The sequence below is a fragment of the Gadus chalcogrammus genome, chromosome 18 (assembly GCF_026213295.1).
Source record: "Gadus chalcogrammus isolate NIFS_2021 chromosome 18, NIFS_Gcha_1.0, whole genome shotgun sequence".
Lineage (NCBI taxonomy): Eukaryota > Metazoa > Chordata > Actinopteri > Gadiformes > Gadidae > Gadus > Gadus chalcogrammus.
Window position 1 is genome coordinate 853,049 of NC_079429.1, and position 26,829 is coordinate 879,877.

General features: G+C 51.4%; 3 protein-coding genes across 5 annotated transcripts in view; 1 reads left to right on the forward strand and 2 right to left on the reverse strand.

Moving 5' to 3' along the window:
• Positions 1 to 6,982: 6,982 nt before the first annotated feature.
• gprc5c (G protein-coupled receptor, class C, group 5, member C) lies at positions 6,983 to 14,626 on the reverse strand. Of its 3 annotated transcripts, none has more exons than XM_056577769.1 (5): positions 14,403 to 14,626; positions 11,942 to 13,087; positions 9,608 to 9,702; positions 8,984 to 9,103; positions 6,983 to 7,539 (listed from the first exon to the last, which is right to left on the reverse strand). In XM_056577769.1, exons 2-5 carry the CDS (start codon positions 12,942 to 12,944, stop codon positions 7,507 to 7,509), a joined length of 1,251 nt encoding a protein of 416 aa, XP_056433744.1. In that variant the 5' UTR covers positions 12,945 to 13,087; positions 14,403 to 14,626; the 3' UTR covers positions 6,983 to 7,506. The 3 variants fall into 3 exon arrangements, with proteins under 3 accessions (XP_056433744.1, XP_056433743.1, XP_056433742.1); XM_056577768.1 differs by lacking the exon at positions 14,403 to 14,626 and having other exon boundaries at positions 6,983 to 7,400; positions 7,481 to 7,539; positions 11,942 to 13,036; XM_056577767.1 differs by lacking the exon at positions 14,403 to 14,626 and having other exon boundaries at positions 7,419 to 7,443; positions 7,481 to 7,539; positions 11,942 to 13,036.
• Positions 14,627 to 19,699: 5,073 nt separating this feature from the next.
• gpr142 (G protein-coupled receptor 142) lies at positions 19,700 to 21,845 on the reverse strand. The gene is given in 3 exon segments (XM_056577564.1): positions 19,700 to 19,829; positions 19,831 to 20,710; positions 21,707 to 21,845. Coding segments are annotated over 3 exon segments (1,149 nt in total).
• A 1,335-nt stretch (positions 21,846 to 23,180) lies between these two features.
• btbd17a (BTB (POZ) domain containing 17a) overlaps positions 23,181 to 26,829 on the forward strand; it is a 12,507-nt gene continuing 8,858 nt past the window's right edge. Inside the window, exons 1-4 of the mRNA XM_056577566.1 lie at positions 23,181 to 23,272; positions 23,699 to 23,886; positions 24,560 to 24,700; positions 26,739 to 26,829. The exon at positions 26,739 to 26,829 is cut by the window's right edge and continues 15 nt beyond it. Coding sequence (XP_056433541.1) covers positions 23,181 to 23,272; positions 23,699 to 23,886; positions 24,560 to 24,700; positions 26,739 to 26,829 — 512 coding nt within the window. The remainder of the gene's footprint in view (positions 23,273 to 23,698; positions 23,887 to 24,559; positions 24,701 to 26,738) is intronic.

Genomic DNA, 26,829 nt, shown 5'->3' on the forward strand with positions numbered 1-26,829 from the left:
GGCGGTGCTCAGGTGCCATCCTCCTGGCGGACACACAGCTCCCGCTTTGTTCAGCGGCTCACAAAGAGCGCAGTGTTCTGCCTCTGCAGAGACAAAGTGCTCTCCAGGGCGGCGCGGCACACCTGAAAGCCCCTTCGATATGACAATCACATATACTCCTCACATTCAAAGCTGATAGCAATCACAGACAAATCAATGGAAACCTCTAATGCATGCCTATTCAACTAGCGGCCCGTTGGCCAAATGCGGCCCCTCTTAATTTTTTTCTGGCCCGCAAGAGGTTGCATGCAAAAAAATCAATAAATAAAGGAGAAACATAGTTGCATGCAAATCAGGTTTCTGTGTGTAGCCGGTGATACTAGCCAGTATCAGTACCCCACAATCAGGAACTGGCATCACTTATTCTGACAATGTTTGGCTCAACCGATACGTGTGAGTCTAGCTTTTCTCATATGAATGCCATCAGAACAAGGGCACGTTGCTCCATGACCTATGAGAAGCTGCATGAGTGTCTCAGGATGAGCCAAACTAGGCAAACAAGGCAGTGGAATCTTTCTCACTGACTCACTGGCTCAAAATGTCTCATATGTACAGTAGTTCTGTTTTGTGATGATTCAAACAACATTGTTTGATTCTAAATACGTGTCTAAAATATGTGAGAACAAAATCTTTTGTAATGATACGATTAAAAGTGAAGAAGGAAGGAATGCGTCTGACAAGTTTATTCCATGTAGTAGTACTATATATATTAAGTTAACACTACTTTAAGTACGATTTATTTGTAGCGAATCATTCACATAGTTTTACTCTGTTTGGCCCATGAACCCCCAGTGGTTTTCCTTTTCGGCCCACTTGTTAAGTAGGTTGAATAGCCCTGCTCTAATGTAAGGGATTGAAAAGTTAAGCCGGTGAGAAACGTTAAAGTATATCATTAGAGCCCAGACAGCGATATATTGTTTCTCTTTCTTCTGACAAATGTAATTATTGTTTAAGAATTAATGAAGTGGCTTCGGATAAAAGTGTCTGCTAAATGCCCTAAATGTTATTAGCAATGTAACTTTTTGCGCCAAAGTTGGCGACCAAAAAAAGCCCACAACATTGTCAGTCCTACCAACATCAGGATGAAACACAATACAGCACACGATTGCTTCTGGGGATATAATAGAAACACAAGGAGCAGCAAAGATGAGTTGCGCTGTGATCATCACAGGTGTGGGCCATTGAAGGATGATCACACAGAGCTTTCAGTTTAGGATGTGTCCAGTAAACATGTCTGGGTTAATACATTAAAATTTCATTCTGCATTTCCTTCTCCATCGTTAACCTATTCATATCTGAACGGGACAGAAAATGTAAGAGCAAGTTTCGGTTCGGTAATAATATCAGAGAGTCGACAACCCTCGTTAAACGAGACCAGCCGCTCAGTGTTGTCTCACAGGCCATGTGCTCCACAGAGCGTTGATGGGTGTTAGTAAATCATTGGTTATAACGGCCGACGGGTCAAAGAATCCATACAGCTCCACCACTGGTTAGTGAACTTCAAATAGACTAGCATATTGATAGCATGGAGGTGACCGTGGCCCTGGCTGGAAATACTGCGGCCAGCGGCGCCATAAAACCTGTAGTTTGAACCCCAACCTGAAGTTTGTATACATTACACATGGGTTCAAGAAGGTGTGCTTTCATTCAACCTGCACCCTGTAACCTTTTCACCTGTGGAGGACATTGTATTTGTTTTTCTTCCTTTTACATAGTTCATGTGTTTAGATTCCATGTACTTTATGGCTGGGGGGAGATGGGAAGATACAGGGAGAGAGGCGTTTCATGTGCCCTGTGCATTGGCAAAGTCGTACCATCAGAGGAACACCAGGGTTATAAATATAAATATAGGACTAAACCAACCCAGAGCTACTCCATTATAGTCTCATACATTGATTCACAACTTAATTAACCCGTGACATATTTTTTTAACATCCTTGTGCCCCCAACTCCTTCTGCATCTGCTTCCTCACATAACGTTTTAAAGCCCAGTGTTATTGATACCCAGTGAACTTCATCACATTGCACTGAGGAACACATTTATGCTCACACTTAGTTGTGAGTCGCTTGTGTCTACAGATCCTTAGGCAGGCTAGCTGCATGGACGGGAGCTTTAAAGGATCAAAATTAATCATAGAATATCGACAGCAAAAAAAGATTGCAACCTCCCGGGACTCCGTCTGCATCGGCTGAACCCACCTGAACCCAGGCGGGGTCAGACGGCGAGGGAGGCAACGCAGTAATGATGGCTGCATGGCGTGTGTGCGTTGTGTACCAGGGAGTGTGTGTGTGTGTGTGTGTGTGTGTGTGATGTGTACAAGGGAGTGTGTGTGTGTGTGTGTGTGTGTGTGTGTGTGTGTGTGTGTTATGTAATAGGGAGTGTGTGTGCGTGTTGTGTACCAGGGAGTGTGTGTGCGTGTTGTGTACCAGGGAGTGTGTGTGTGTGTGTGTGTGTGTTATCTAATAGGGAGTATGTGTGCGTGTGTGTGCGTGTTGTGTACCAGGGAGTGTGGGCGTGTGTGTGTGTGTGTGTGTTGTCTGCTATCACCAGGTAGCCTCTAATTAGCTCACAGTAAGAGCTTTGCAACCCCCCTGACATGGCTTTCCAGGATCTTGTCTCGTAGATCCCTGAAGACGAGGGACATGCATCAGCCTAAAGACAGGACGTCCTCTTCATCCTCCTTCATCACGACAAACAGACCAGGTAGTGTGGCCAACGCTCAGAGGGGATTGCTCTGCAATGCTATCAGCGTCTGGGTTAGTTTGTCACCAGTAGGAACTAGTCAGCAGATACTGCCATGGGTTTGGTTCAGCAGTTTGGGTTCACCTTGGGTTATCCACACTTGTTCCGACTAAAGTAAAAATATTGAAGCGTTTAAAAGTCACATGTAACAAGTTTGTTTTGACACCGTATTATTGTAATAAATGCATGACTTCACATCGCATATTGATGCCTGAAATTAAAATTGTTGAGGCATGCATGTGTAAAATATATTGCAGTCTGTTGCGTTCTGGCAGCCAATATCATATTTTGGTCTCATTTTTCGTTCTACAACAAGGCTGCAGTATGGTAACAAAATAATTAAGTGTTACCCCCCTCCCCCCTCCCCCACCTCACTCTCAAACACACTTTCTCAAACACAGACACAAACACTCTCAAACACACAGGTGCTGTGGGGTAAAAAGCTGCAGACTCAAACTTAATTATTGTAGTTTTTGACACCTTTTCCCTGAACATTACAAAAAGAGGTTTAAAAATAAATAAAAGACGTAACTACTACGACGTCATGCAGGAGTATTAAATGTCCTGCTGGCGCAGCAGGAGAACCCTCCCGTCTCCTCCCAGCGGACACCACAGAAGGAGAGGAACAGACAATGCATCTGACCGGGCTCCTGCTGTCTCTTATCTGCCTGCAGCAGCGGCATCGCCTCTCTGCATTCCTTCTGTCACACAAACGCAGGACGGCCCAAACTAAACACCACCACCATGCCGCCTTGGGGTCCGGCAGAAGCTCCACCAGGGTTCTGATTCAGCCTCTTTGTTTTCCTTATTTGTGGTGGAGGAAGCGGGGGTTATCAGGGCAGAGCAGAAGGGGAGAAGGGGGGGAATCACCGGGGTGGAGAACCGGTGACCCGCAGGCCAGCTGTACCTCAGAGACCCCAGCCTGACACAGGTGAGGAGGGGGGGGGGGCAGATGGTGCGGGGGCTGAAATGTGACCGTCACCACACCTGACGTACCTCGGGGGGGGGGGCATTGGGAGGGAGACACAGGCAAACAATGAGAGAGAAGACATAAGGGAAAGATTGAGAGAGTAACCGAAATATGGGGCTGAAATATACTGTTTCAGCCCCACAGTCAAATGATACAAGTATAAAACACACGGCCATTTAGTTAAACACAAACAATGACACAGCTTCCCAGGTGTGTGCTCAACAGTCACACCTCAGCCGGGCCGTGGCAATAGGAAAGGGAGAGCAGCAGCACTACATCATGTGTCATAGCTGGAAACACACACACACACACACACACACACACACACACACACACACACACACACACACACACACACACACACACACACACACACACACACACACACACACACACACACACACACCACCCCTAATCTCTACTGAATCAACAGTTGCCTAGATTGTGAGGTGTCCAGTGAAAATTGGATACTTGAAAAATGCATATTGACATAACTGCATTATGCAAACCCTGCTTCCAGTGAAACCTTACGTATGTTCGCTCTCTCTCTTACATATCCAGTACATGCTCCATTTGGGTTAACACAGATAGTTCGATGATTGATTCCGATCGTCACAAAGCCGTAAAATACTATGTAAACACACCCATGACTCAGTTTTATAAAAGCTGTTATGAAATAAAACTGAGACAATCTGCTTGTTGACGTGCCAAACAACCAACCACAGCTGTTATTAAATCACTGCAAACCAAAACCTCTCGTGGCGTATTGATTAGATAGTCATTTTGTCAATTAAAGCTACGCTAGGCAATCTATTCAAGCAGCATTTTTGTCATTTGCCAAATTCTCTTTGCATCCCGAGCAGCAATCAATTCAATCAGCTCCGCCACTCTGGCTTGCTTCCCCTAATTGCCTTCTTTAGCTTTAAATATTTCCAGATTAAACCGAAGAGAGTGAAAATGAAAGAGGGCGAAATGTTTGTGTTCAACACAGAAACAAATCTCAATCTGATCTGTAAACGTTCATGGGTCCACCTCCTTGTCATATCCATGCTGTAAACGTTCCTCTGCTGTCCAGGTTCCAGTACGTAGGTAACTGTCAACAGGGCGTGTGAGAGGATGATTTTGCGTGTGATAAATTGTGCTTATCACAAACTGGTATTGAGGAAAAACAGGTTTATAGTGTGTGATAAACAAACCCCAACAAAACCATCACCCTTCTCTTGTTCCAAATAAAACTAGTTCTCGATTTATACGTCAGAAGTCCAGTCAACACTTTACCACAACTCATCATGTGGCTGAACTGGTTCCCATTATATCATACGGTCAGCCTCTCCTGGCCTAAACAGGTCGTTTTGTGGGCTGTGGTCAGGGTGACCTGTTTGACATTATTCTGGATTATGCCTGCTCTGTCTGAACACTCAAATCACTCCAAGGGCACAGCTGTACCACAGATGGGAATGAAAAGCATATTGGGATAGAGCAAGAGAAAGGAGACTGCCTCCACTTAAAAATAAATTGACGCAGGATATTTTCCGATGCCATCCATCAGTGAACAGAGGTTATATTTCCACCTCTGTATAATTCTCCATTTACATGCTCAATGATTACTCTAGTTTTCTTTTGACGTCTTTTGAGGCACCTGGCCAAAATAAAAACATACTTTCACTGCTTATTCAAAGAACAATATTTATTTGGATTGAAAAAGCCAGAAGGATGGAATAAGGCTAAGGCATGTAGCTCAAGATTGTTCAGATGAAATATAATGGTATATATTATTGTTTCTTAAATATGTATGTGGACCAGCTTCCATGAATAATTAAGAGTTAATTAAAAAAATAATTACACTTGAATATTTAAAACTAAACTAACTATGGATATCTGAGGTTCAGGCACAAATAAAACAAAGTGAAATCTATTTCTAAACCTGATCATGAACAGCATGCTGGTTAATATGTGAGCAGCTCCACATGCTTGACCCTCCCTCTGGTGAGAACAGAACCTGTTCCAGACGATCCCCAGCCCCAGAGTTCTCCAACAAACCCCCGGCTCTGTGTCCGTGACGTCTCCTGCTCCAACATCGCTGAGGCGCGTCTCCACCTCCCCCGAAGCGCGCCTGAGAACATCCTCACCCTGTGTGTGCCTGTTTGTGCGTGTGTGCTTGTGCGCGTGGACTTGTGTGCTTGCGTGCCCATTGTGTGCAGGTGCTTGTGTTTATCAGTGTGTCCTTCGTACAGGAGGGCCGTGATCTCCCACCTGGTTCCCAGCTGTCAGCCCCCGCACGCCTCATCTGTCCGTCCATCTGTCCGTTCATCTGTCCGTTCATCTGTCCGTTCATCTGTCCGTCCATCTGTCCGTCCATCTGTCCGTTCATCTGTCCGTTCATCTGTCCGTCCATCTGTCCGTTCATCAGTCCGTTCATCTGTCCGTTCATCTGTCCGTTCATCAGTCCGTTCATCTGTCCGTTCATCTGTCCGTCCATCTGTCCGTTCATCAGTCCGTTCATCTGTCCGTCCAACTGTCCGTTCATCAGTCCGTTCATCTGTCCGTTCATCTGTCCGTTCATCTGTCCGTTCATCTGTCCGTTCATCTGTCCGTTCATCTGTCCGTTCATCAGTCCGTTCATCTGTCCGTTCATCAGTCCGTTCATCAGTCCGTTCATCTGTCCGTCCAACTGTCCGTTCATCTGTCCGTCCATCAGTCCGTCCATCTGTCCGTTCATCTGTCCGTTCATCTGTCCGTTCATCTGTCCGTTCATCAGTCCGTTCATCTGTCCGTCCATCTGTCCGTTCATCAGTCCGTCCATCTGTCCGTTCATCTGTCCGTTCATCTGTCCGTTCATCTGTCCGTTCATCTGTCCGTTCATCTGTCTGCTCTCCAGTCCCAAAGCCGCTGGCGCTGAACCGCGACCGCTGCAGAAAAATAATGATTGTCCTCCGTCCATCGCTGACGACCGACCGCTCCGTCCCCAGTCTGTCCCCGCTCCGTCCCCAGTCTGTCCCCGCTCCGTCCCCGCTCCGTCCCCAGTCTGTCCCCGCTCCGTCCCCGCTCCGTCCCCAGTCTGTCCCCGCTCCGTCCCCAGTCTGTCCCCGCTCCGTCCCCAGTCTGTCCCCGCTCCGTCCCCAGTCTGTCCCCAGTCCAGCCCCGCTCCGGGGGTGGGGGGGGCGGTCGTACCGGCTGGGGGGCCTTTCAAAGAAGCTTGAGCCGGGGCTTTTCTTTATCTTCCCCCCCCCCCCCCCCCCCCCTCATCAATGTGGATCCGGTGAGGTTCTCTTGTGCAGGGTGGAGGGGTTGAGGTGGAGGGGGGGCATGTTGTGTAAAGGTGGTGTTACTCCCTTTCAGAACCAGCTCAGGGTTTCACCGATGGCCGCAGCGTTAAAAAAAACCTAATATTTATAAAATAACAAACAAGAAAAAAAAATGTGGGTGGGTAAACAGGGTGGAGGGAAGCGAGCTCCAGGATGGAGGCTGATGGAGGCTGCTGGAGGCTGATGGAGGCAGGTGGAGGCTGATGGAGGCTGATGGAGGCTGATGGAGGCTGATGGAGGCTGATGGAGGCTGATGGAGGCTGATGGAGGCTGGTGGAGGCTGCTGGAGGCTGATGGAGGCTGATGGAGGCTGATGGAGGCTGATGGAGGCTGATGGAGGCTGATGGAGGCTGAAGGCTGGGGCTGATGGAGGCTGATGGAGGCTGGGCTGAAGGCTGGGGCTGAAGGCTGGGGCTGAAGGCTGGGCTGCTGGGGCGTGTCACCGGGGCTCACCACTGGGGGGCCTTATGCAGCCCGTTCCCCTGAGAGGCGGAGAAAGAAGCGGTTAGCATGTTTAGGAGCTAATGAGCAGATGATGACAAAGCAAAACATATTTCTATAGAGCCAGACACGTGATCCTACAACGATGATAGTGCTTTAAAAGGAGCAGAGAGCAACACAAGAGTAAAGCGTAAATAAAATGAACAAAAAGTCAACTATAACATGAGACCAACAATGACGCACACTTTGTTTTAACGTTAATCTCAAAAGATACAACTCATTTGAGGTACAAAATGTTTGAGGTCATAAACGTTCACGTTGTTCAAGGTAATCTCATCGTATCTTTGTTCAGCACGATGCAACAAGGGACACAGGATAAGGCGAAGGATGTTGCTAAGTGCTCCTGGAAATACCGAACACATTCATCATCCAAAACATGATTCAGATTAGCTGGAAGAACAAAGCAACCCTCGGAGCAGAAGGAGCAGAGAAGAGCAGGACACACAGACTGACTGACTGTTGTTCTGTCAGATAAGGAGCAGGACAGCAGGACAGGACAGCAGGACAGGAGAGGAGGACAGGAGGAGGACAGGAGGAGGACAGGAGGAGGACAGGAGGAGGACAGGGGGAGGACAGGGGGAGGACAGGGGGAGGACAGGAGGAGGACAGGGGGACGACAGGAGGAGGACAGGAGGAGGACAGGGGGAGGACAGGGGGAGGACAGGGGGAGGACAGGAGGAGGACAGGGGGACGACAGGGGGACAGGACAGGAGAGGAGGACAGGAGGAGGACAGGGGGAGGACAGGGGGAGGACAGGGGGACAGGACAGGAGAGGAGGACAGGAGGAGGACAGGAGGAGGACAGGAGGAGGACAGGAGGACAGGAGGAGGAGGAGGACAGGAGGAGGAGGAGGACAGGAGGAGGACAGGAGGAGGACAGGAGGAGGATAGGAGGAGGACAGGAGGAGGACAGGAGGAGGACAGGAGGAGGAGGACAGGAGGAGGACAGGAGGAGGACAGGAGGAGGAGGAGGACAGGAGGACAGGAGGAGGAGGACAGGAGGAGGAGGAGGAGGACAGGAGGAGGAGGAGGACAGGAGGACAGGAGGAGGACAGGAGGAGGAGGAGAGGAGGAGGACAGGAGGACAGGAGGACAGGAGGACAGGAGGACAGGAGGACAGGGGGACCGGAGGTGCTGTCAGAGCAGCCCGGCCCCAGTCAGGCCTGTCTGCTGACCAGCCGGAGGACGGACAGGGGTCCTTCAGAGGGACAGACGGACGGGAGAGGTGGAGAGAGAGGAGGAAGACGTGCAGGGACAAAGGACTGATTCATAAAGCAACCTGGAGAGGAGGTTGCCATGGCTACGGCAAGGCGCTCGGAGAGGGGGGGGAACAGGAGAGAAGAGGAACCGGGGCGGGTGCAGGCGAGAGGGGGGGGGGGGGAGTCGTGGGGGGGGGGGGGGGGGGAGCGGGGGGGGGGGGACCTACGTTGTTGCCGTGGGCGTGTCCGTTGTCGCCCTGCAGGGTGGGGGTGCTGCTGCCGCTCTGGGCGGGGGAGCCGGTGGAGGCCCGGGGGATGATGGTGGTGTAGGACAGCTCAGTCTGGGGCTGGAGGGGGGGGGCAGGGAGGAGGTGAGGGACCAGACCAGACAGGGCCCTGGGCCAGTGCACTGGATGGCGTGTGTGTGTGTGTGTGTGTGTGTGTGTGTGTGTGTGTGTGTGTGTGTGTGTGTGTGTGTGTGTGTGTGTGTGTGTGTGTGTGTGTGTGTGTGTGTGTGTGTGTGCAGTGCGTGTGTGTTTGCAGTGTGTGTGTGTGTGTTTGCAGTGTTTGTGTCTTTGTGTTTGCAGTGTGTGTGTGTTGCAGTGTGTGCTTGCAGTGTGTGTGTGTGTGTGTGTGTGTGTGTGTGTGTTTGCAGTGTGTGTGCAGTGTGTGTGTAACCGTGTCCCGGGGCTGTGTATACCATATTAAACCTACTGTGTGTACAGGTGTCCTGTGTGTGCGTGTGTGTTTGCAGTGTGTGTGTGTGTGCGTGTTTGCAGTGTGTGTGCAGGGCGTGTGTAACCGTGTACAGGTGTCCTGTGTGTGCGTGGGGCCCAGCTCCCCGTACTCACATGGCCCTTGCTGATGAGGGCCAGCTCCGTGGGCTGGTACACCGAGCTGCGCAGCTGGCCACTGTACCCGCTGTACGGCGACACGGGCTTCAGACCTGCACCCCAGAGAGAGAGCGGTAAGGAAACGCTGAGGAAACCGAGCCCTGGGGGTTCCTTCCTCGGCCCTGGCCCCCGTCCATTTCACTGACATGATCAAGATCCTAGGAAGTGTTATCCCAGCAGGCCAGGCTGTGTCACCGTTCCCAGGCAACCGGCTCTCTCTCACTCACTCTTAAACTCTGTGTGACAGACGCCGGGGATGTGGGGAGGGAGAGAGAGAGAGAGAGAGAGAGAGAGAGAGAGAGAGAGAGAGAGAGAGAGAGAGAGAGAGAGAGAGAGAGAGAGAGAGAGAGAGAGAGAGAGAGAGAGAGAGAGAGAGAGAGAGAGAGAGAGAGAGAGAGAGAGAGAGAGAGAGAGAGAGAGAGAGAGAGAGAGAGAGAGAGAGAGAGAGAGAGAGAGAGATACAAGTGCAGCATGTTGTTTTGACACTAGTGGTAAGCAGACAGCTGTCAGGTGAGACCGTTGTGTCTCCTCAGGTGAGAGGGTGAAACAACCAGCCTGGATGAGACACCGCCATGCTTGGTCTCCATGGAGACGGCTGCGTTGGCAACGACAAACGGTTTCCCGAGGGGATCAGGGAGCGGTGTGTGTGTGTGTGTGTGTGGGGGGGGGGTGGGGGGGGGGGTGGGGGGGGGCAGGGACATTCATTAACGCTTTGGGTCGCTCCCTGGACCATTAGGATCCGGAATGCGCTTTAGGCACTCAGGTCACTCATGTTGTTGCTTTACTTTATTAGTTTGACTATCAATCAAAGGTTTGTCAATCGAATACATCGTCCTTGTCCATCAAAAATCTATCCGAGTAGTAAATGCTTTAGTTATATCATATGGATTAACATAATTCTGTCAAAGAATGGCCATCAAATATTTGCCGGTATGAGCAGGAGCCATACACGTGTGGTTGTTGTTGCTCAATGCTAATCCCACCGTGGCCAACAATGAGGTCCGGCCGGCAGAACCCTCCACGCTACAGCTTCCGTGCCAACGGCCGCCCTCATTGATCAGCACCGCCTGCATTACCATCTGAATACACCGCCCAGGTCTACGCCAGCCCGCGCCTCTATAAGCCCCTCTGGGGAACATCAAAGCCTGGGTGCTGAGGGGACGAATGCCCGGTCAGCAGGACCTCCAGTCCGGGGTCTGGGGGTCTGGCTTTCACCGGATCGTAAACCAATTGCTAAAAGGTCAGCATATCAAATACTGTAGATGCAACAGAACGGACAACAGAGTCAGCCCCCACGGACTTAGTGTTTGTCTGTTTGTGTGCACTGGTCAGACGTCCATAAGAAGTGTGTTATTGATTATTAATTCACGTGGATTAAAAATGTTAACAGAGTGGACGTTTCCCCGAGACCGGTCGAACGGGATATTCCTCAAGGACCGATTGGCGGAACCCTTCGCCACCCAACAGGCCTAACCCCTCACTGTCCAATGGACCTCACCCTTAACCATCCAATAGGACTCACCCCTCACTGTCCAATGGACCTCACCCTTTATCACCCAATGGACCTCACCCTTTATCACCCAATGGACCTCACCCTTAACCATCCAATAGGACTCACCTCTTACTGTCCAAAAGGCCTCACCCTTTATCACCCAATAGGACTCACCCCTCACTGTCCAAAAGGCCTCACCCCTCCATCCAATAGACGTCACCATTCCATAAAATAGACCTCCCCCTTTACCACTGCATAAAACTCGCCCTTCCATCCAATCAAACCCTCCCCCAACCAATATGAGTCACTCTTTATCATCCAATAGAACCCTCCCTTAAACATCCAATAGGACTCACCCCTTACTGTCCAACAGACCACACCCTTAACCACCTCAAAGACCCCACCCTCAACCATCAGAAGGCCCCACCCGTTGCGGGCCAATGGACCATATAGTCCTTCTGATTAATGATTGATAAGTCATGTGGATGTAACATTCCTCACTCAGTAGTGAATGATGACCAGCTCTCATTAGCTGACTCCACTGTTTGGACCTCAATGTACTTTCATGGGAATGGAGGAGTGTAAGAAGAGTGTATACTGGAGTGTTCTCTGTCAGGGACACACATGGATGGCAATGAAAAGAGGAAGTGAAGCAGTTCGAGTCCTAGTTCTAGATAGTATATTATAACCTATTAGTGATTTCCAATGAGCATACATAACAAAGAAAGGGTAAAGTTCCCTTCAGCAGACCTACGGACTCCAACACACTGAGAGTCAAACGTTAGAGCTGGAGCTCGTACCTTTGTTCCCCTGGCCGGGCTCGTCCATGGAGAAGGCCTTGTTCTCCATGAACATGTTCTGGGAGCTCTGCTCCTTCAGGATGGTCTCGTAGCCCACCGCCCGGCTGGGGTACGCGTCCTCCGGGAAGCTCTCCTGGCTGTCCTCCGCCGCCCCCCAGCAGCACACCTCCGGGACGGTGTGGAGGAGCAGGAACACCCAGCCGCTGGCCACCAGGGCGATGGCCAGGGTGGGGTCGTCCCACTGCGGGCCGCTCCCGTGCCGCTCGTTGCCGTAGACGTACATGGCGATCCAGGCCGCCCAGATGCCCGCGGAGAGCAGGCTGATCAGCAGCAGCCCGGCCGCCTGGCCCCTCCACTGCTTGTGCGGACCCCCCATGGCCGCCAGGCTGCCGAGGACCAGCGCGGCGATCAGCGCCATCACGTAGATCAGCGCCATGACGAAGTCCTCGTTGGCGATGTTGCAGGGCGTGGCCGAGGCGCGGCCCAGCGCCGCCGTGGCGTTGAGCGGCGCCAGCGGGTAGCGCACCACCGTGATGATGAGCCACTCGGTGTTGATGATGGCCTCCACCAGGAACAGCCCCGCGGCCCCCAGGACCAGGGCCCACCCCCGGGGCCCTTCGGTCCGCCTGGCCAGGACGTTGAGCTGCACCGACTGCATCAGCAGGCAGGAGAAGCAGCCGGCGAACAGCACGCCGAAGAGGAAACGCCGGGAGGCGCAGGTGGCGAAGTCCTTCCCCACGATGAAGGCGAAGGTCAGGCAGAAGAGGCCCAGCGTGGAGACCAGGAAGCAGGCGTGCAGCCCCAGCGAGCTCCGCTGGTTCTTGTCCGTCATGAAGGGGATGCCGGCCAGCAGCGAGATGAAGAGCACGAGGGACAGCACCACACCGGCCGCGGCCAGCGCCTCCAGCACGATGCCCCACGCTGCCGTCAGGTCACACAGGTTGGAGTAGAGCGAGTCCACGCTGGGGCCGCAGCCCTGCACCACGCTGCCGTTGGACGCCATCGCGCCGGGCGCCAGGGGGGAGAGAGCGAGGGGAGAGCGAGGGGAGAGCGAGGGGAGAGCGAGGGGTCTGGGTCCAGAGGATCCGAGGGGGAGGGTGGGACGGTCGGCTGGTCGGGGCGGTGGCTCGGCGGTCTCGGCTGCTCCTGTTCACACAGATCAGAGGAGATTGGGGGGGGTTCTGAGCTGGGGTTGGGTTGCGGTGGGTAAACGTTTCGAAGGAGTGGAGTGAAACCACATCACCCAGTCCAGACAATGGTTTTAGTCGCCACCCTTCCAGATAAATATTAGCCTTGCATGAGTCAGCCTTTATACAGAAACGGATTCAATCCTAACAATCATTCTGAACATGATGTCATGATTGATTACAGACATGATTAAGTCTGTTTATATGTCTATATCCAATATTTAGCCTGTTAAGCCCTTTGAGACTGTGACGGTGATTAATGGCCATACAAATAAAATGTAATTTAATCTAATTGGAACATTCAGTACACAGAGTCTATGGTGGTCCAACAGTGTTCTACCATCTGCTGAAAAACAACCACGGTGGACCCACAAAAACTGTTAGCTCACCACCGATTTAAAAACGGTCCCAGACAACCTGAAACAGGGAGCTCTGCCACAGCCCTGTTGATCATTGATAGGACCTGTGCGCAAATAGGACTACTAGTTATTTACGTTTAGAGTAAAGGGCAGCTCAGATCGATAATAAAATGACAAAAAACTCTTTGCAAATTGCACACAGTACAACAGTAAGGTATCAGGGGATAAGATCAAATTAAAACAGTAAAATAACATTATGCATCGCCTGGCCCGTCTATGAAGCGTCTGCTCTGCCCGATGCTGTTGGTCCCAACCAGGACCAAGAGAGCCAGAGCCAGGACGGTTAGTATGTGATTATCTCCAACTGTTTAGCCTACTACAGCGATATATAGCTCCTTCAATCAGTCATGATTGATCAATTAGTGAATTAATCATATCAAACATTTGATAGGCAATCAGATAACAAGAGCAGTTAGTGTTGTTTATCATCTGCTTGACGTAATTTGCACTGACTGACGTATAGAGATAACATTTGTATATCAACATGTCTGTTATTCAAATCGAATCGTATGAAGTCATTTGGCCAACATATTGGGCGCGGACAACAGATGAGATGACTATAGATGATGACTAAATAGATGAGCAGGACTTAATACAATGTAAACTAACATTTTAACTACAACAACAACAACAACTAATCTTAAGTAAGTAACAATATTGAAAGAGAAGCATAATAAACACATTGAAATGGAATCAATGTGTTTTTTTGCACGTACATTTTGTTTGTTGATATAATCTATTCGTTTGTGTTTACTTTAAACACAAGCACACATCTTCGATTAAGATCCAGTCGCTAATGAATTGACACACAACTTTTTGAGAAGATTGACAAACATTGATACAATTTTGAATTACCTTCAACTCTTGCGGGACGAGCGACTTCACGCAGCAGGAGGTGAAGTGGAACGCGCGGTGCAGGATCACTGTGACTGGAGAGAATCAAAGGAAAGGAACTGTGCTCGCATCTATAAGCGAGAGAAGTATAGGGCCTGCCTCTCTCCCTCCCTACCCCCGGATTAGTGATCACACCAAACACGGGCTGAGGTCGGCTTCTGAAGTTCTGAGAACCTGGCGGTAAACACACAACTCTGCTCAATCAGTGGTGGGACCCACCTCTCATCTGTCCTCTTTCATCACCTGACCCCACCTGGTGGCCGAACGCAGTACCTCGACTCAACAGGTCGAATTATTTTACGAGACTCATAAAGAAATACCATCAATTCTAATCTGAATTCCGACTAAATTGCGAGTCTGTGTCACGGTGTACTTATACTTGTTTAGACCTCCCAGTCGGAAGTCCCTCTGTTGTAGCCCCCAGTTTGTATTGTGTAGAGTTACAGTGAGGGTGTTGGGTTCCAGTCCACTGGAATAAGGGTAAGTCTTCTTGACATTGGAAGCATGACAGGAAATGTGTCTTTTATTTAGAAAAAATGATTAACAGTGTCATCAACCATCAACTAAATACTTGTATACCGTTTTTAGTTATTCATTTATATTGTGTTTAATATACAGGCTATGTTTCCACGCACAAATAAATACATAAATACATATATAATGGCCTGGGTAATTTGTCTAGGGTTAGTAATATCAGAGAGGGAGAGAGAGAGAGAGAGAGAGAGAGAGAGAGAGAGAGAGAGAGAGAGAGAGAGAGAGAGAGAGAGAGAGAGAGAGAGAGAGAGAGAGGTTGATCATAAGAAGACTCCGATAAATATAAATTTAGTGACTAATGACTAACCCCAGCTGATCAGATAAAGGTGGTTTCAGCGAAACCCATTGGTCAAAATAAAAACAGAATCCCAAGCCACTAAATTCACGTTGCCGCAGCGAGGTGGCAGCAGAGAAACATATTTTGTTTGTTCATATGACTCATGAGTAGTTTGTGGCTATAGGCTACTAGTTTGTGGTGGCCTTATACATCTCAGGACCGAGTACTGTATTTGTATTTGAAGTTCTGTGACTAACTAGCGGGTTAATCCTTATTCTTTGTGGTTTGATCCTCCATCACAGGCTGTTTCTTTGCATGAAATGTTCCTTCGATTTCCCAACATGGTTCAACTTACATTGAAGAAAGAACTACAACTCCCATGTTAAACATTTATTTTTCAATACATCTTCAATATAAAAGTACTTCAGCCAGTGCTTACATCTGTATTTACATCTATATTTCAATCCGCCTGCAATGAAGAAATAACTCAATAATGTAAACATTGTACAAATTGCATCTTAATCGACCACAGGAAGAAAAAAAATTCATTCAGGGAAAATTAACTCACAGAAGCCAGTTTCTGACTTTACCATGCTCAACCACGTGGTCTTTTTCCCAATGCTTTAAGCGACACAACAATACAGGAGTGAAAGAAACGAACGACGACTCCATAAACAATTTAGACAACTGAAAACAGCAAAGACCAGAAAGCCAGAACCAGAACAATTTTATGAAATAATCAAGTAGCTTGAATGCATGCAGGCAGACAGACTGACAGACAGGTGACAGGCAGATAGACAGGTGACAGGCATGCAGGCAGACGGGTGACAGGCAGGCAGACAGGTGACAGGCAGGCAGACAGGTGACAGGCAGGCAGACAGCACAGATGTGCTGCAAGTGGTTCCCTTCAATGTCCCTGTCGCTCACCCCCCCCCCACCCCCCACCAGCACGACCTCCTCCTCAGTGACGGGCGATGTCATAATATCCTCTGTCCCTTCAGCTGCGTGCTGCGCTCCAACCTCGTAAAAAGCTTTCATTCATGCACGACGTGCGGCCCGTCGCCGTGCCTGACCACATCATTATAGCGGCTGTTTATTCAGTCGCTAGAGCCCGCGGAGCCACATCCTCCTCCATCGCCAGCGGTTGTTTAGGAACACAGCAGTAGATGTTTTGGCTAAGGTTGGTCAATAATGCGTACAGCTGCTGCACCGCGGCATTTCCGGGCACAGCAGGGTCGCTGTAACAGGGTGCGAAGCGAGCAGAGCGATGCAGAGTCACGCCTATGGAGTTAGAATCATGCCAAAACCCCGCACACACGCAAAACGAGTTTTGCTCACGCATAACGATTCACACGCACACAAAACGTGTTTTACTCACGCACAATGATTCACACACACGCTCAGTGTGGTTTGCAAATACAAAACATCATTCACAAACTAATGCATTTTGCTTCAGAAACAAATACAGTATGTTTTACACAAAGTACAAAAAATAAAATCCTTCAAGTACACAAAACAATTCTACAAGTAGGCTACGGAACACGAAAGCTGCGCGTGGATCGGAATGCATTTGCGTACGGATCAGCAAGGCGGAAAATTAATGCCAAAAGTCACGTGATAAACAAATATCCTGTGATTCACACTACAAAACAACAGGTGGCGTTGTTCCTGCCAAACTGCACGGATTCCGTGCGGTTTAGCACTTTTACCGCGCCATTCTAGGGCCAGTTAGTGGCCTTCTTGGCTTTCCATAGAATCCACACACGGTTGGCCGGCATCAAATAAAGATTTTGGGGAGAAAAAAAGATCGTCCTGGCGGCCTTAAACTGATTCAACAACGCCACCTGCTGTTGTGTAGTGTGAATCACAGGACATTTATTTGTCACGTGACTTTTGGCACTAATTTTCCGCCTTGCTGATCCGTGCGCAAATGCATTCCGATCCGTGCGCAAATGCATTCCGATCCACGCGCAGCTTTCGTGTTCCGTACTTGTAGAATTGTTTTGTGTACTTGAAGGATTTATTTTTGTACTTTGTGTAAAACATACTGTATTTGTTTCTGAAGCAAAATGCATTCGTTTGTGAATGATGTTTTGGATTTGCAAACCACACTGAGCGTGTGTGTGAATCATTGTGCGTGAGTAAAACACGTTTTGTGTGCGTGTGAATCGTTATGCGTGAGCAAAACACGTTTTGCGTGTGTGCGGGGTTTTGGCATGATTCTAACTCCATACACGCCGAGACGCGGGGCTCCGTGGAACACGTACTCAGACCGCCCGCGCGCCGCGGAGGTGTGCACAGGTGCTTCGATACATAGTCGAAGCACCTGAAGCGCCTGTCCTTAGTGATCAAGGCATCATCCCTCATTCGGGTCGCTTATCGTGTCTGCTGTGATAAGAGTACACAAGCGTGTTAGACTAGACTGGGAGATCAAATAAAAGAACATGGATTGATATCATTATCATAGCCGGCGTATACACCATGGTGACACTGGATTTCGCCCAAAATATATTCGGATAAGGAACTATCCAACGTTTCATCAGGTATAACATGGAGTGATGGATGGACATTTTGAGAGTTTAAACACTTTAAACACCCACCACACTTGTTCAACATTTTTACATCTACATACTCAAGATATCAACCAAAGTTGAATAATAGTTCTTTAGCAAACCCCATCAATACCCATTTAATAATGTATAGCTTTTGCCATCCGACCCAGATTTAGAAGCACTTTAAAAGCAATAACTCATAGCAATGCTGGCAGTCATACTGACTGAAATGGAGCAAAGGTTAACGAGTGAGGACATAAGGGCTACTTGTAGAAAAGCACTTCTGCAGGAGGGCATGCATCAGTACCTACAAGTCCACTCGTGCGGACATTCACTCCTGTGTGTGTGTGTGTGTGTGTGTGTGTGTGTGTGTGTGTGTGTGTGTGTGTGTGTGTGTGTGTGTGTGTGTGTGTGTGTGTGTGTGTGTGTGTGTGTGTGTTTGAGTGAGTGTTTATCTGTGTTTGTGTGTGTGCGTTTTCCGGCATCTTGGTTTGTCTGTGCATTTAAAAATGTGTGTGCATAGTCGGTGTGTGTTCAATAGGTGATTTAGGTGGCCGTTCATATATGCATGCATGTGCATGCTTGTGTACACATGTGTGGTTGTGTGGGGCCGCATGTGCATGTGTGTGACTGTGTGTGCATGTGTGTGTGCATGAGTATATGCATGATGAACATTTTAATTGTGTGTGTGTGTGTGTGTTTGTGAGTGATTGCATGTGTGTGACTGTTTGCATCTGTGTGCATGAGTGTACATGCATGTTGAACATTTGATGTGTGTGTGTGTGTGTGTGTGTGTGTGTGTGTGTGTGTGTGTGTGTGTGTGTGTGTGTGTGTGTGTGTGTGTGTGTGTGTGTGTGTGTGTGCATCAGTGTGACTGTGTCTGCATGTGTGTGTGCATGAGTATATACATATTGAATGTGCATCAGTGTGTCTCTGTGTGTATTGAACATTTGATACACACGCACAGTGTGTGTGTGTGTGTGTGCGCGTGTGTGTGGTGAGTGTGTGTGTGTGTCTGCGTGTATGTGCGCGCGTGTGGGTGTGTGAGTGCCCCGTGCCCGTGCTCCCCGTGGTTTGCTTAGCGGGGGCTGTGTGTGCAGGTGCAGGCGGAGGCCGGATCTCCCCCCTGATTGGACTGCAGCCCTCAGCCGCTCCATCATGTTTGCAATCGCACGAAGAATCAACAGAGCCCGGGGCGGCGACCCCCCCCCCCCGCTTGGAGACGGGGGGGACATGGAGGCACTACTTTCAGTGGATGGAGAGGAGGAGAGCCGTGATGAGGCAGCATTGATACAAATGGCTGTGAGTGCATCCTGTCTCCGGCTGGGTATCCTGCGGCTCTCCGGTGTCTGTCAGGCCTCTCAGGACGGCTCCAGACGCTTTGATTTAATCTCTCTGGATGCCACCTGCTCCTGGATATGGAACGCATCTCGGCCAACCCTCGGACTCTTCCGACGGAGAGTCGGTTGGTTTAGTCTCGGTTTACATAACAACCCAGAATAGTCACAGATTTAATCATCCGGGGTCTCGTTAAAACAACAAATAAAAACGGTCGTGTACTTCAACTAATTCATGTGAAAAGAAACGCAGATTAGTAAGAAAGACACAAGAAAACCCCCTCAAAAGTCAAACTAAAACGGAACAAAACCCAAAATAAAACCACAGAACAACAGCTCCAGGCTGCTCGGTGGAGTTCAGAGGAGCCCTGAAGCTGATTGGCTGCCGACGGCGGAGCAGAGAGGGGCGGGGCTTCAGGGCCCCCTGGCCGTGGGACGATGGCTCCTGCAGACGGAGAGCAGAAGCAACAAAACATGTGTGTTTGGGATCGCGTCCGGGTCAGAGGTCGGAGGGATGGAGGGGTGAGAGGGGGGGGGGACGGGGGGGGCTCTACAGGGTCACACGGCATGGCTGGCCCCTCGGAGGGACATCTGTCCAGCGCCGTCCCGCTGGGACCGCTTGTACTTCCCGCTGCAGAGCGAGGAGACGGAGGCGTGGGCGGGGGCCGGCTGGCGACGGAGGGCCCCCCCGCTGGCAGCGGGCCCCGGGGGCCCAGGGCAGCAGCAGCACGGCGCGCACGGTCTTGCGGAACGGCCGCGAGACGAAGCAGTACAGGAAGAAGTTGACGGCGGTGTTCAGCATTGCCAGCATGTTGCTGAGGTCGTAGGCCAGGTGCACGCGCCAGTCCAGGTGCACGGAGGAGCCGTACAGGTGGTAGATGACCACGGCGGTGCGCGGCGCCCACAGCACGCTGAACGCCGACGTGATGGCCAGCAGCATGGCCGTGGTCTTCCCCAGGCGCCGCTGCCGCCGCCGCCGCTGGGGGCCCGCGTCCTCCTGGCAGCCCCCGCCGGCCGGCTCCCCGCCCGCCGCCCGGGGGCCCCGCTGCTGCCGGTGGCTGGCCCTCAGCGTGCGGACGATCAGCGAGTTGAGCACCAGGAAGATGCTGCAGGGCAGGAAGTAGATGAGCACCACGTGCGTCCAGATGAGCGCGGCGTCCAGCGCCGAGGGCGCCCGGCTGCTGCGCCACACGTCGGACCACCAGAAGAACGGCACGCCGGACGCCAGCGAGAGCGCCAGCACGGCGGCGATGACGCGGCGGGCGCGCTCCGGGTAGCTGATCTGGCGGTGGAGCAGCGGGTGGCACAGCGCCACGTAGCGGTCCACCGTCAGGGGCACGGTGGACCAGATGGAGGCGTGGTTGGCGGCGAACTCGGCGGCGCTGACGGCCTGCAGTAGCAGTGCCGGGACCTCGCGGTGGAACACCGCCGTCTCCAGCAGGAAGCCCACGAAGATGATGAAGAGCTGCGTGAGGATGTCGGAGCCCGTCACGGCCAGAAGGTAGTAGTAGAGCGTCTTCTGGGTGCGGCAGGCCAGGCGCGACAACACCACCGCCGTCAGGACGTTCACTGAGGACACAACCCAGGGAGAGGCAGGGAGAGGAGGCAGAGAGAGTCAGGGAGAGGAGGCAGAGGGAGGAGGCAGAGAGTCAGGGAGAGGAGGCAGAGAGTCAGGGAGAGGAGGCAGAGAGTCAGGGAGAGGCAGGGAGAGGAGGCAGAGAGAGTCAGGGAGAGGAGGCAGGGAGAGTCAGGGAGAGGAGGCAGAGAGTCAGGGAGAGGAGGCAGAGAGAGGCAGAGAGAGGAGGCAGAGAGAGTCAGAGAGAGGAGGCAGAGAGAGTCAGAGAGAGGAGGCAACACCACCGCCGTCAGGACGTTCACTGAGGACACAACCCCAGGGAGGAGGCAGAGAGTCAGGGAGAGTCAGGGAGAGTCAGAGGGAGTCAAAGAGAGGCAGTGAGAGGAGTCATGCTTCAACATTGATGTTCGAAACGTCCTCCTGAGAGGTGGCTTTGTGTGAGAACCACTTCAGGATGCTAAGGGTTGATTGTTGGTTTGTCAAGGGGCTCATCTGTCCTAATGCACGACTTAGATGTCCTTCTTTTTTTGTATTCTTTACAGCAGGATGTTGTAAAGAAGCTATTTCAGGAATGCAGCCGAGTTAGACTACTTCTTCTTCTTCTTCTTCTTCTTCTTCTCCGTCCCTCACCGCTGTCGTCTCTTGACCTGGCGCCCTTCTCCTGCCCTCCCTCAGAGATCAATCACCCCCGGTGGTTCCTAATGAATCTCTGCGGTCCTCCTGGACTGCGGTCGCTACACGGTGTTCGATACGTGATGTGAAGCCTTGCTCCCTCCGGCACCGCCCCCCCCTGCCCCCGGGCCCCGCCCTCCCTTCCCCCCCCCCCCCCCCCTGCCCCCGGGCCCCGCCCCCCCCCTGCCCTCCAGCCCCTGGGACAGTCCCCCCCCTGCCCCCCCCCCCCCCCCCCCCTGCCCTTGTGCCCCGACCCTTCCTGTCAGTCAATGTTCCGGTCGAATCCCATGCAAAGCCTCACCCTGAGTGCAGCGTACCTGGTACCCCCACACAGAGCAGGGCGCTGTAGTACACCACGGGGATGAGGCCCAGGACGCACTTGGACCTCTTCAGCTCCTCCGGCCCGGGGGGCGGGGCCAGCTGGGCCGCCACCGTCACGTTGGGCCAGTCGATCATGCCTCGCCTCGCGTTGTGGCCTGGGTGATCCAGAGAGACAAAGGGGGCAGACGGTCATACAGTGTAAACTCTGGGTGGGGGCATTTGAAGGGATGGGGACGGTCCTACAGTGTAAACTCTGGGTGGGGGCATTTAAAGGGATGGGGACGGTCATACAGTGTAAACTCTGGGTGGGGGCATTTAAAGGGATGGGGACGGTCCTACAGTGTAAACTCTGGGTGGGGGCATTTGAAGGGATGGGGACGGTCCTACATTGTAAACTCTGGGTGGGGGCATTTAAAGGGATGGGGACGGTCCTACAGTGTAAACTCTGGGTGGGGGCATTTGAAGGGATGCTATGCAATGAGAACCAGCTAATGGACGGAGTTAGATCCAGGGGGGGTCGTGGCTGTCGACACGAAGAGCGAGAAACAAAAACTGCTAAGCATAGCAACTATGTCCTCAAGCCGGTAAATGCACACATTGATTATTTGTGGTTCTACGAGTAAAACTTCAAACTACATTGATTCTTCACTTTACTCATATTATTTAATTTGTCATGTCTCCTCATTGTATATTTCTTCCAGGTCAGCACAGAACAAATCCGAAACTTACATCGTGAAAAAGTGACAAAGTCGAGCTTCACCAAAAAACGTTTGCTGCCAACATAAAGTTTGAAAACATACAAACTAAACCTGGAAAACCAAATATATAAAGTAAAATAATAAGTAGTTGCAGAATACGTCTCTTTATGTATTAACTAAAAAAAACGATGAGGTAATAGTAATAGAAGTAGCAGAATAGGTATTTTTGTGTATCATATATGTATTGGTGTAGTTGTGAGCCCATAAAAGCAGTTGGCGCATGTTGACCGAACTCTGATGGGGCTCTTCACGCAGAACTCCTATCTCAGAGGGCTCTGGATTCTCCAAGCCGCCCGCCTCAGCCAATGGGATATGAGTCTCCAGACGTTACTATCCCCGGCGTGTGTGCGGTCAGGGTGACCGGGTTTCCGTGTGCGTTACGGGAGGGGGTCACGTCAGGTAAATGGTGCATGTTTGTATTCTGTAGACTGAGAGAAAGTGGAGTAATTAGGCTGAGTCAGCGGCTTGGAGTGTGAACCCACTCTGTTAAAGCAGGGGAGCGTAGCGGCAGATGGACGGCCCGGAGAGGTCAACCTGTTGTTGTCTCACTCGCTCTCTCTCCATCTCTCTCTCCCTCCTTCCCAACACCCCCCGTCCCCCTCCCTCCTCCCTTCCAGGTCACCCTTTCAATTAGGTGCAATCAATGCTGTTGTTCTTCGCGCTGGCCGGTCCCTTATCTGGCGGCCCTTCTAGTCCTGGCCTTGGCTCAGCCATGCGAGAGGCCCTCCTGTCTCTGGTCCGCGCCGCCTCCGTGTTGCCCAATCAGCAGCACTCAGTCTTCTCCCTGTCAATGCGACCGGAAAGGTCAAGAAACACGGAGAGCTTCCATATGGGACCTCATTAATCAGGGTGGTTTTAATCACAATTACAGTCTCAGCCAATGATCGCGGTAGTGGGGGCAGCAATGGACCCATTGGAAGTCTGGGTCGTATCCTACAGTAACAACAAGGCAATTTGATCATCTATAGCAATATGCATGCCTAAGACTCTTTCCTTAGACGTCTTCTATATGTCACCTGGGTCCTTGCCATATTTACTTATGTGGCGAAGACGAAGCAACAGAATATTCCAAAGCAGTAATGATGTTTTTCAGAAGAGGGAGAGGGCCGGAGCAGCTTGTCCAAACAAGAGAGCGATCCGGGTGTTCAGCTGTTAGATCGTCACCCATCGGTCCGGATGTCTCTTGTTTTTGCCTCACCATGAATCTTGTCCCTGCTTTCAATTATTCAGCTCCATGCGTGTCAGCCTCCTTCAAAGAGTTTCAGTCTTTAAGGCTGAGGTCGGCAGATCGCTCAAGATCTGCGGGCTGAGGTCGCTGCAGAACCCTGCTGCTCTGCCGGAGCGCTCCTCTCAGAGGCCCAGGGCTGTTGGTTCAGCAGAGGAAAACACGCTCACGTTACACAGCCCATTGTGTAACCGTACCCCTGCCTGCTCCGATAGTGTGTCAGCTATCACTAGGGCCCAGCACTGATACTGTACAGCCTCCCCCTTCCTGAATCCTTCTCCATCTTGGCTGGCGAGTCGAAACAAATGGCACTCATAACTTCACATACGGTGGAAATGCGGCGACGTCACTTGGACCTTTGAAGGTTTTATCTGTGATTTGCTTCAAATGAAAAATAAAAACCCGGCTCTGAAGCTCACCGCCCCGAGCAATCCATGCCGGCCGCGACTTCAGGCCCTAACTCGATACAAGAAGGCCAGGCTCACATCCATCAGGTCTGGGTCGGTCTCCGCCATTGGGGCCATGCGGGGACAATCGCCTGAACTACGACAATCCTCCAGGGAAGAGGATATTTATGAACTGCCGAGACGTGGCGGCGATTGCACCGATCAATAACCCCGCAAGGTACTTCATTTGATCTTGGTCTTCATTATCCTCCTGCGGAGGCAAGAGATTAAATCTCAAACGCCTTTCCAGCTCCGGAGCTCTATCTCTGTGTGCTAGCCGGGACTCTTTGTACCCAAATGCAAACACATGCACACACATGAGTTGCTGCTGCTGCCGGCAGCAACTCACTGTAAAAGCATCTAGCTGCGGCTCCTATAGAGTGTTGGAGTACAGCTTGTGTTCTCGGTGATCCGTCACAGCAGACTCAAGCGGTCTTATAACAGATGGCACTAAGAACAAGATCAACTATACTCATGGAGACGTGCTGTGCGCTCTTCAAACCAAGGATTATTCCTCCACAGATATTGTGTGGGAGGAGAACCTCTTCGTATCCTGGGGAGGTTGGTGGCCTGGGACCCACAGCCTCTGCAGCCTCTGTAGCCTCGAAGCCTGCTTTGGACTCTGGCTTTGGTTTGGATGGGAGGATGCTGAGTCCTGGCTGAGACATCACTGGTGGTGGTGCGACCACATCAGCCACCCAACCCCCCCCCCCCCCCCCCCCGGATGCATGGGCACACTCCAGTGGGTCCCCTGAATTATTCATGGATGGACAGGAGCGCACCTGAAACCAAAGCCCGGGAGCCAGCGGGAGATGAACTGGCGCTATCACTGCTCGCAGAACTACTGCAGCATATGAAGTATATTCAATCACGTTCATGACGGCAGTAAGCACCAGTTTCAGCACGACCATGTGCATGAAAACACAATGGCATTCAGCCCCTTGTCAAGAGTGAGCTCTCAATGCTGCAAACCTTTGCAGGTGATGCTTAATGACACTGCGGTTGGATAAAGGAAGTACAAGTAGGAAGAAAGAAATAAGAAGTAGAGAATGAGCTACCTCTGAATGTTCTGTGCTGCCGGCTCCTTCAAGGAGCAGGCAGCACAGACCAATGGAACAACATTTAGAGAGTTCATTGAGTTGATGTTGCAGACTCCAATTTGTGTTCTAACAACACACGTATCAAGCGGTACTCTGTTGTATTAGAGAACAGCTGAGCGGGACAACCTGAGGTTGATATCTGCAGAGACACGACGCAGACGACATTTTATTTCTCATCGTAAATTAACATGTGTATTATGACAAAGGTTTGGTCAAAAGAAAGGAGGGGGGGAATTCACACTTACATAAACTCCCTGACAAACATAACAAACTATGAATTACAACGAAAGGTTCATAAAAAAGGTTTCTCCATTGTGAAACAGGTTGAGATAAAGCAGATCTTTTCCAAGAATAACTTTTATAAATCCTGCGTCTGGGGCAAGATAATCTGAAGTGAATGATGAAGAACAGTACTGATTACATAAACACACACACAAACACACACACACACACACACACACACGCATGGAAGCACTCACACGAAACAGCCAGACTTTTGCAAGATACTGCAAACCTTCCCCTGGTCCAAAACTGCTGATTGGACTGTGTACGCAATTCTGCTTTGTTTTTTCTACTTCTTCTATGGTCAGCAAAAGCAACACCACCAGCACCAGCACCACCACCTCCACCTCCACCACGCTACCACCCCATACACCACCAGCACCGTCTACCACCTCCACCTCCACCACGCTACCACCCCATACACCACCAGCACCGTCTACCACCATCAGCTCCACCACGCTACCACCCCATACACCACCAGCACCAGCACCACCATCAGCTCCACCACACTACCACCCCATACACCACCAGCACCAGCACCACCACCTTCACCTCGACCACGCTACCACCCCATACACCACCAGCACCAGCACCAGCACCACCACCTTCACCTCCACCACGCTACCACCCCATCACTACTATCACCAGTACCACCACCACCACCTCCACCACACTACCACCCCATCACCACTATCACCAGTACCACCACCACTACCATTAACACCTCAGCCTTCACCACCTCAGCCTCCACCAAACCACCCCCCCATCACCAGTACCCCCATCACCAGTACCCCCATCACTAGCACCACCACACCACCTACTGAACCACCACCTTCTAACCCAGGACCACCGCCTCCACCACCACCACCACCACCACCACCACCACCACCACCACCACCACCACCACCACACCACCACCACCACCACCACCTTCTAAGCCAGGACCACAGCCTCCACCACCTCCACCACCACCACCACCACCACCACCACCACCTCCACCACCTCCACCACCACCACCACCACCACCACCACCACCACCTCCACCACCACCACCTCCACCACCGGCCCCCTTACCTCTACATCCAGGCTTCACCACGCCAGAGGTCCTGCTTCCCGGGACCCTGCCGTCCGGAGCCCCCGTCCCCCGGGGGAGGCGCTGAGGGAGACCCCTGCTTTGCCGCGGCCCCCGCTCTCAGCCCGGAGCGTGTGAACCGTAGCCGAGGAGGAGGACGGAGACAAGGAGGACAAGGACGAGGAGGAAGGAGAAGCACACAGCAGGACTCCCGGGAGCTGGTACATCACTGCGAC

What these genes read in the sequence shown, in the direction of transcription:
- gprc5c (XM_056577769.1), bottom strand. Translation starts at nt 12,944, where the DNA reads ATGGCGTCCAACGGCAGCGTGGTGCAGGGCTGCGGCCCCAGCGTGGAC. An exon ending in GCCCGGCCAGGGGAACAAAG is followed by an intron (nt 9,703 to 11,941) that starts GTACGAGCTCCA and finishes TCTGGGGTGCAG; the next exon opens with GTCTGAAGCCCGTGTCGCCG. An exon ending in GACACGCCCACGGCAACAAC is followed by an intron (nt 7,540 to 8,983) that starts GTAGGTCCCCCC and finishes TCCGCCTCTCAG; the next exon opens with GGGAACGGGCTGCATAAGGC.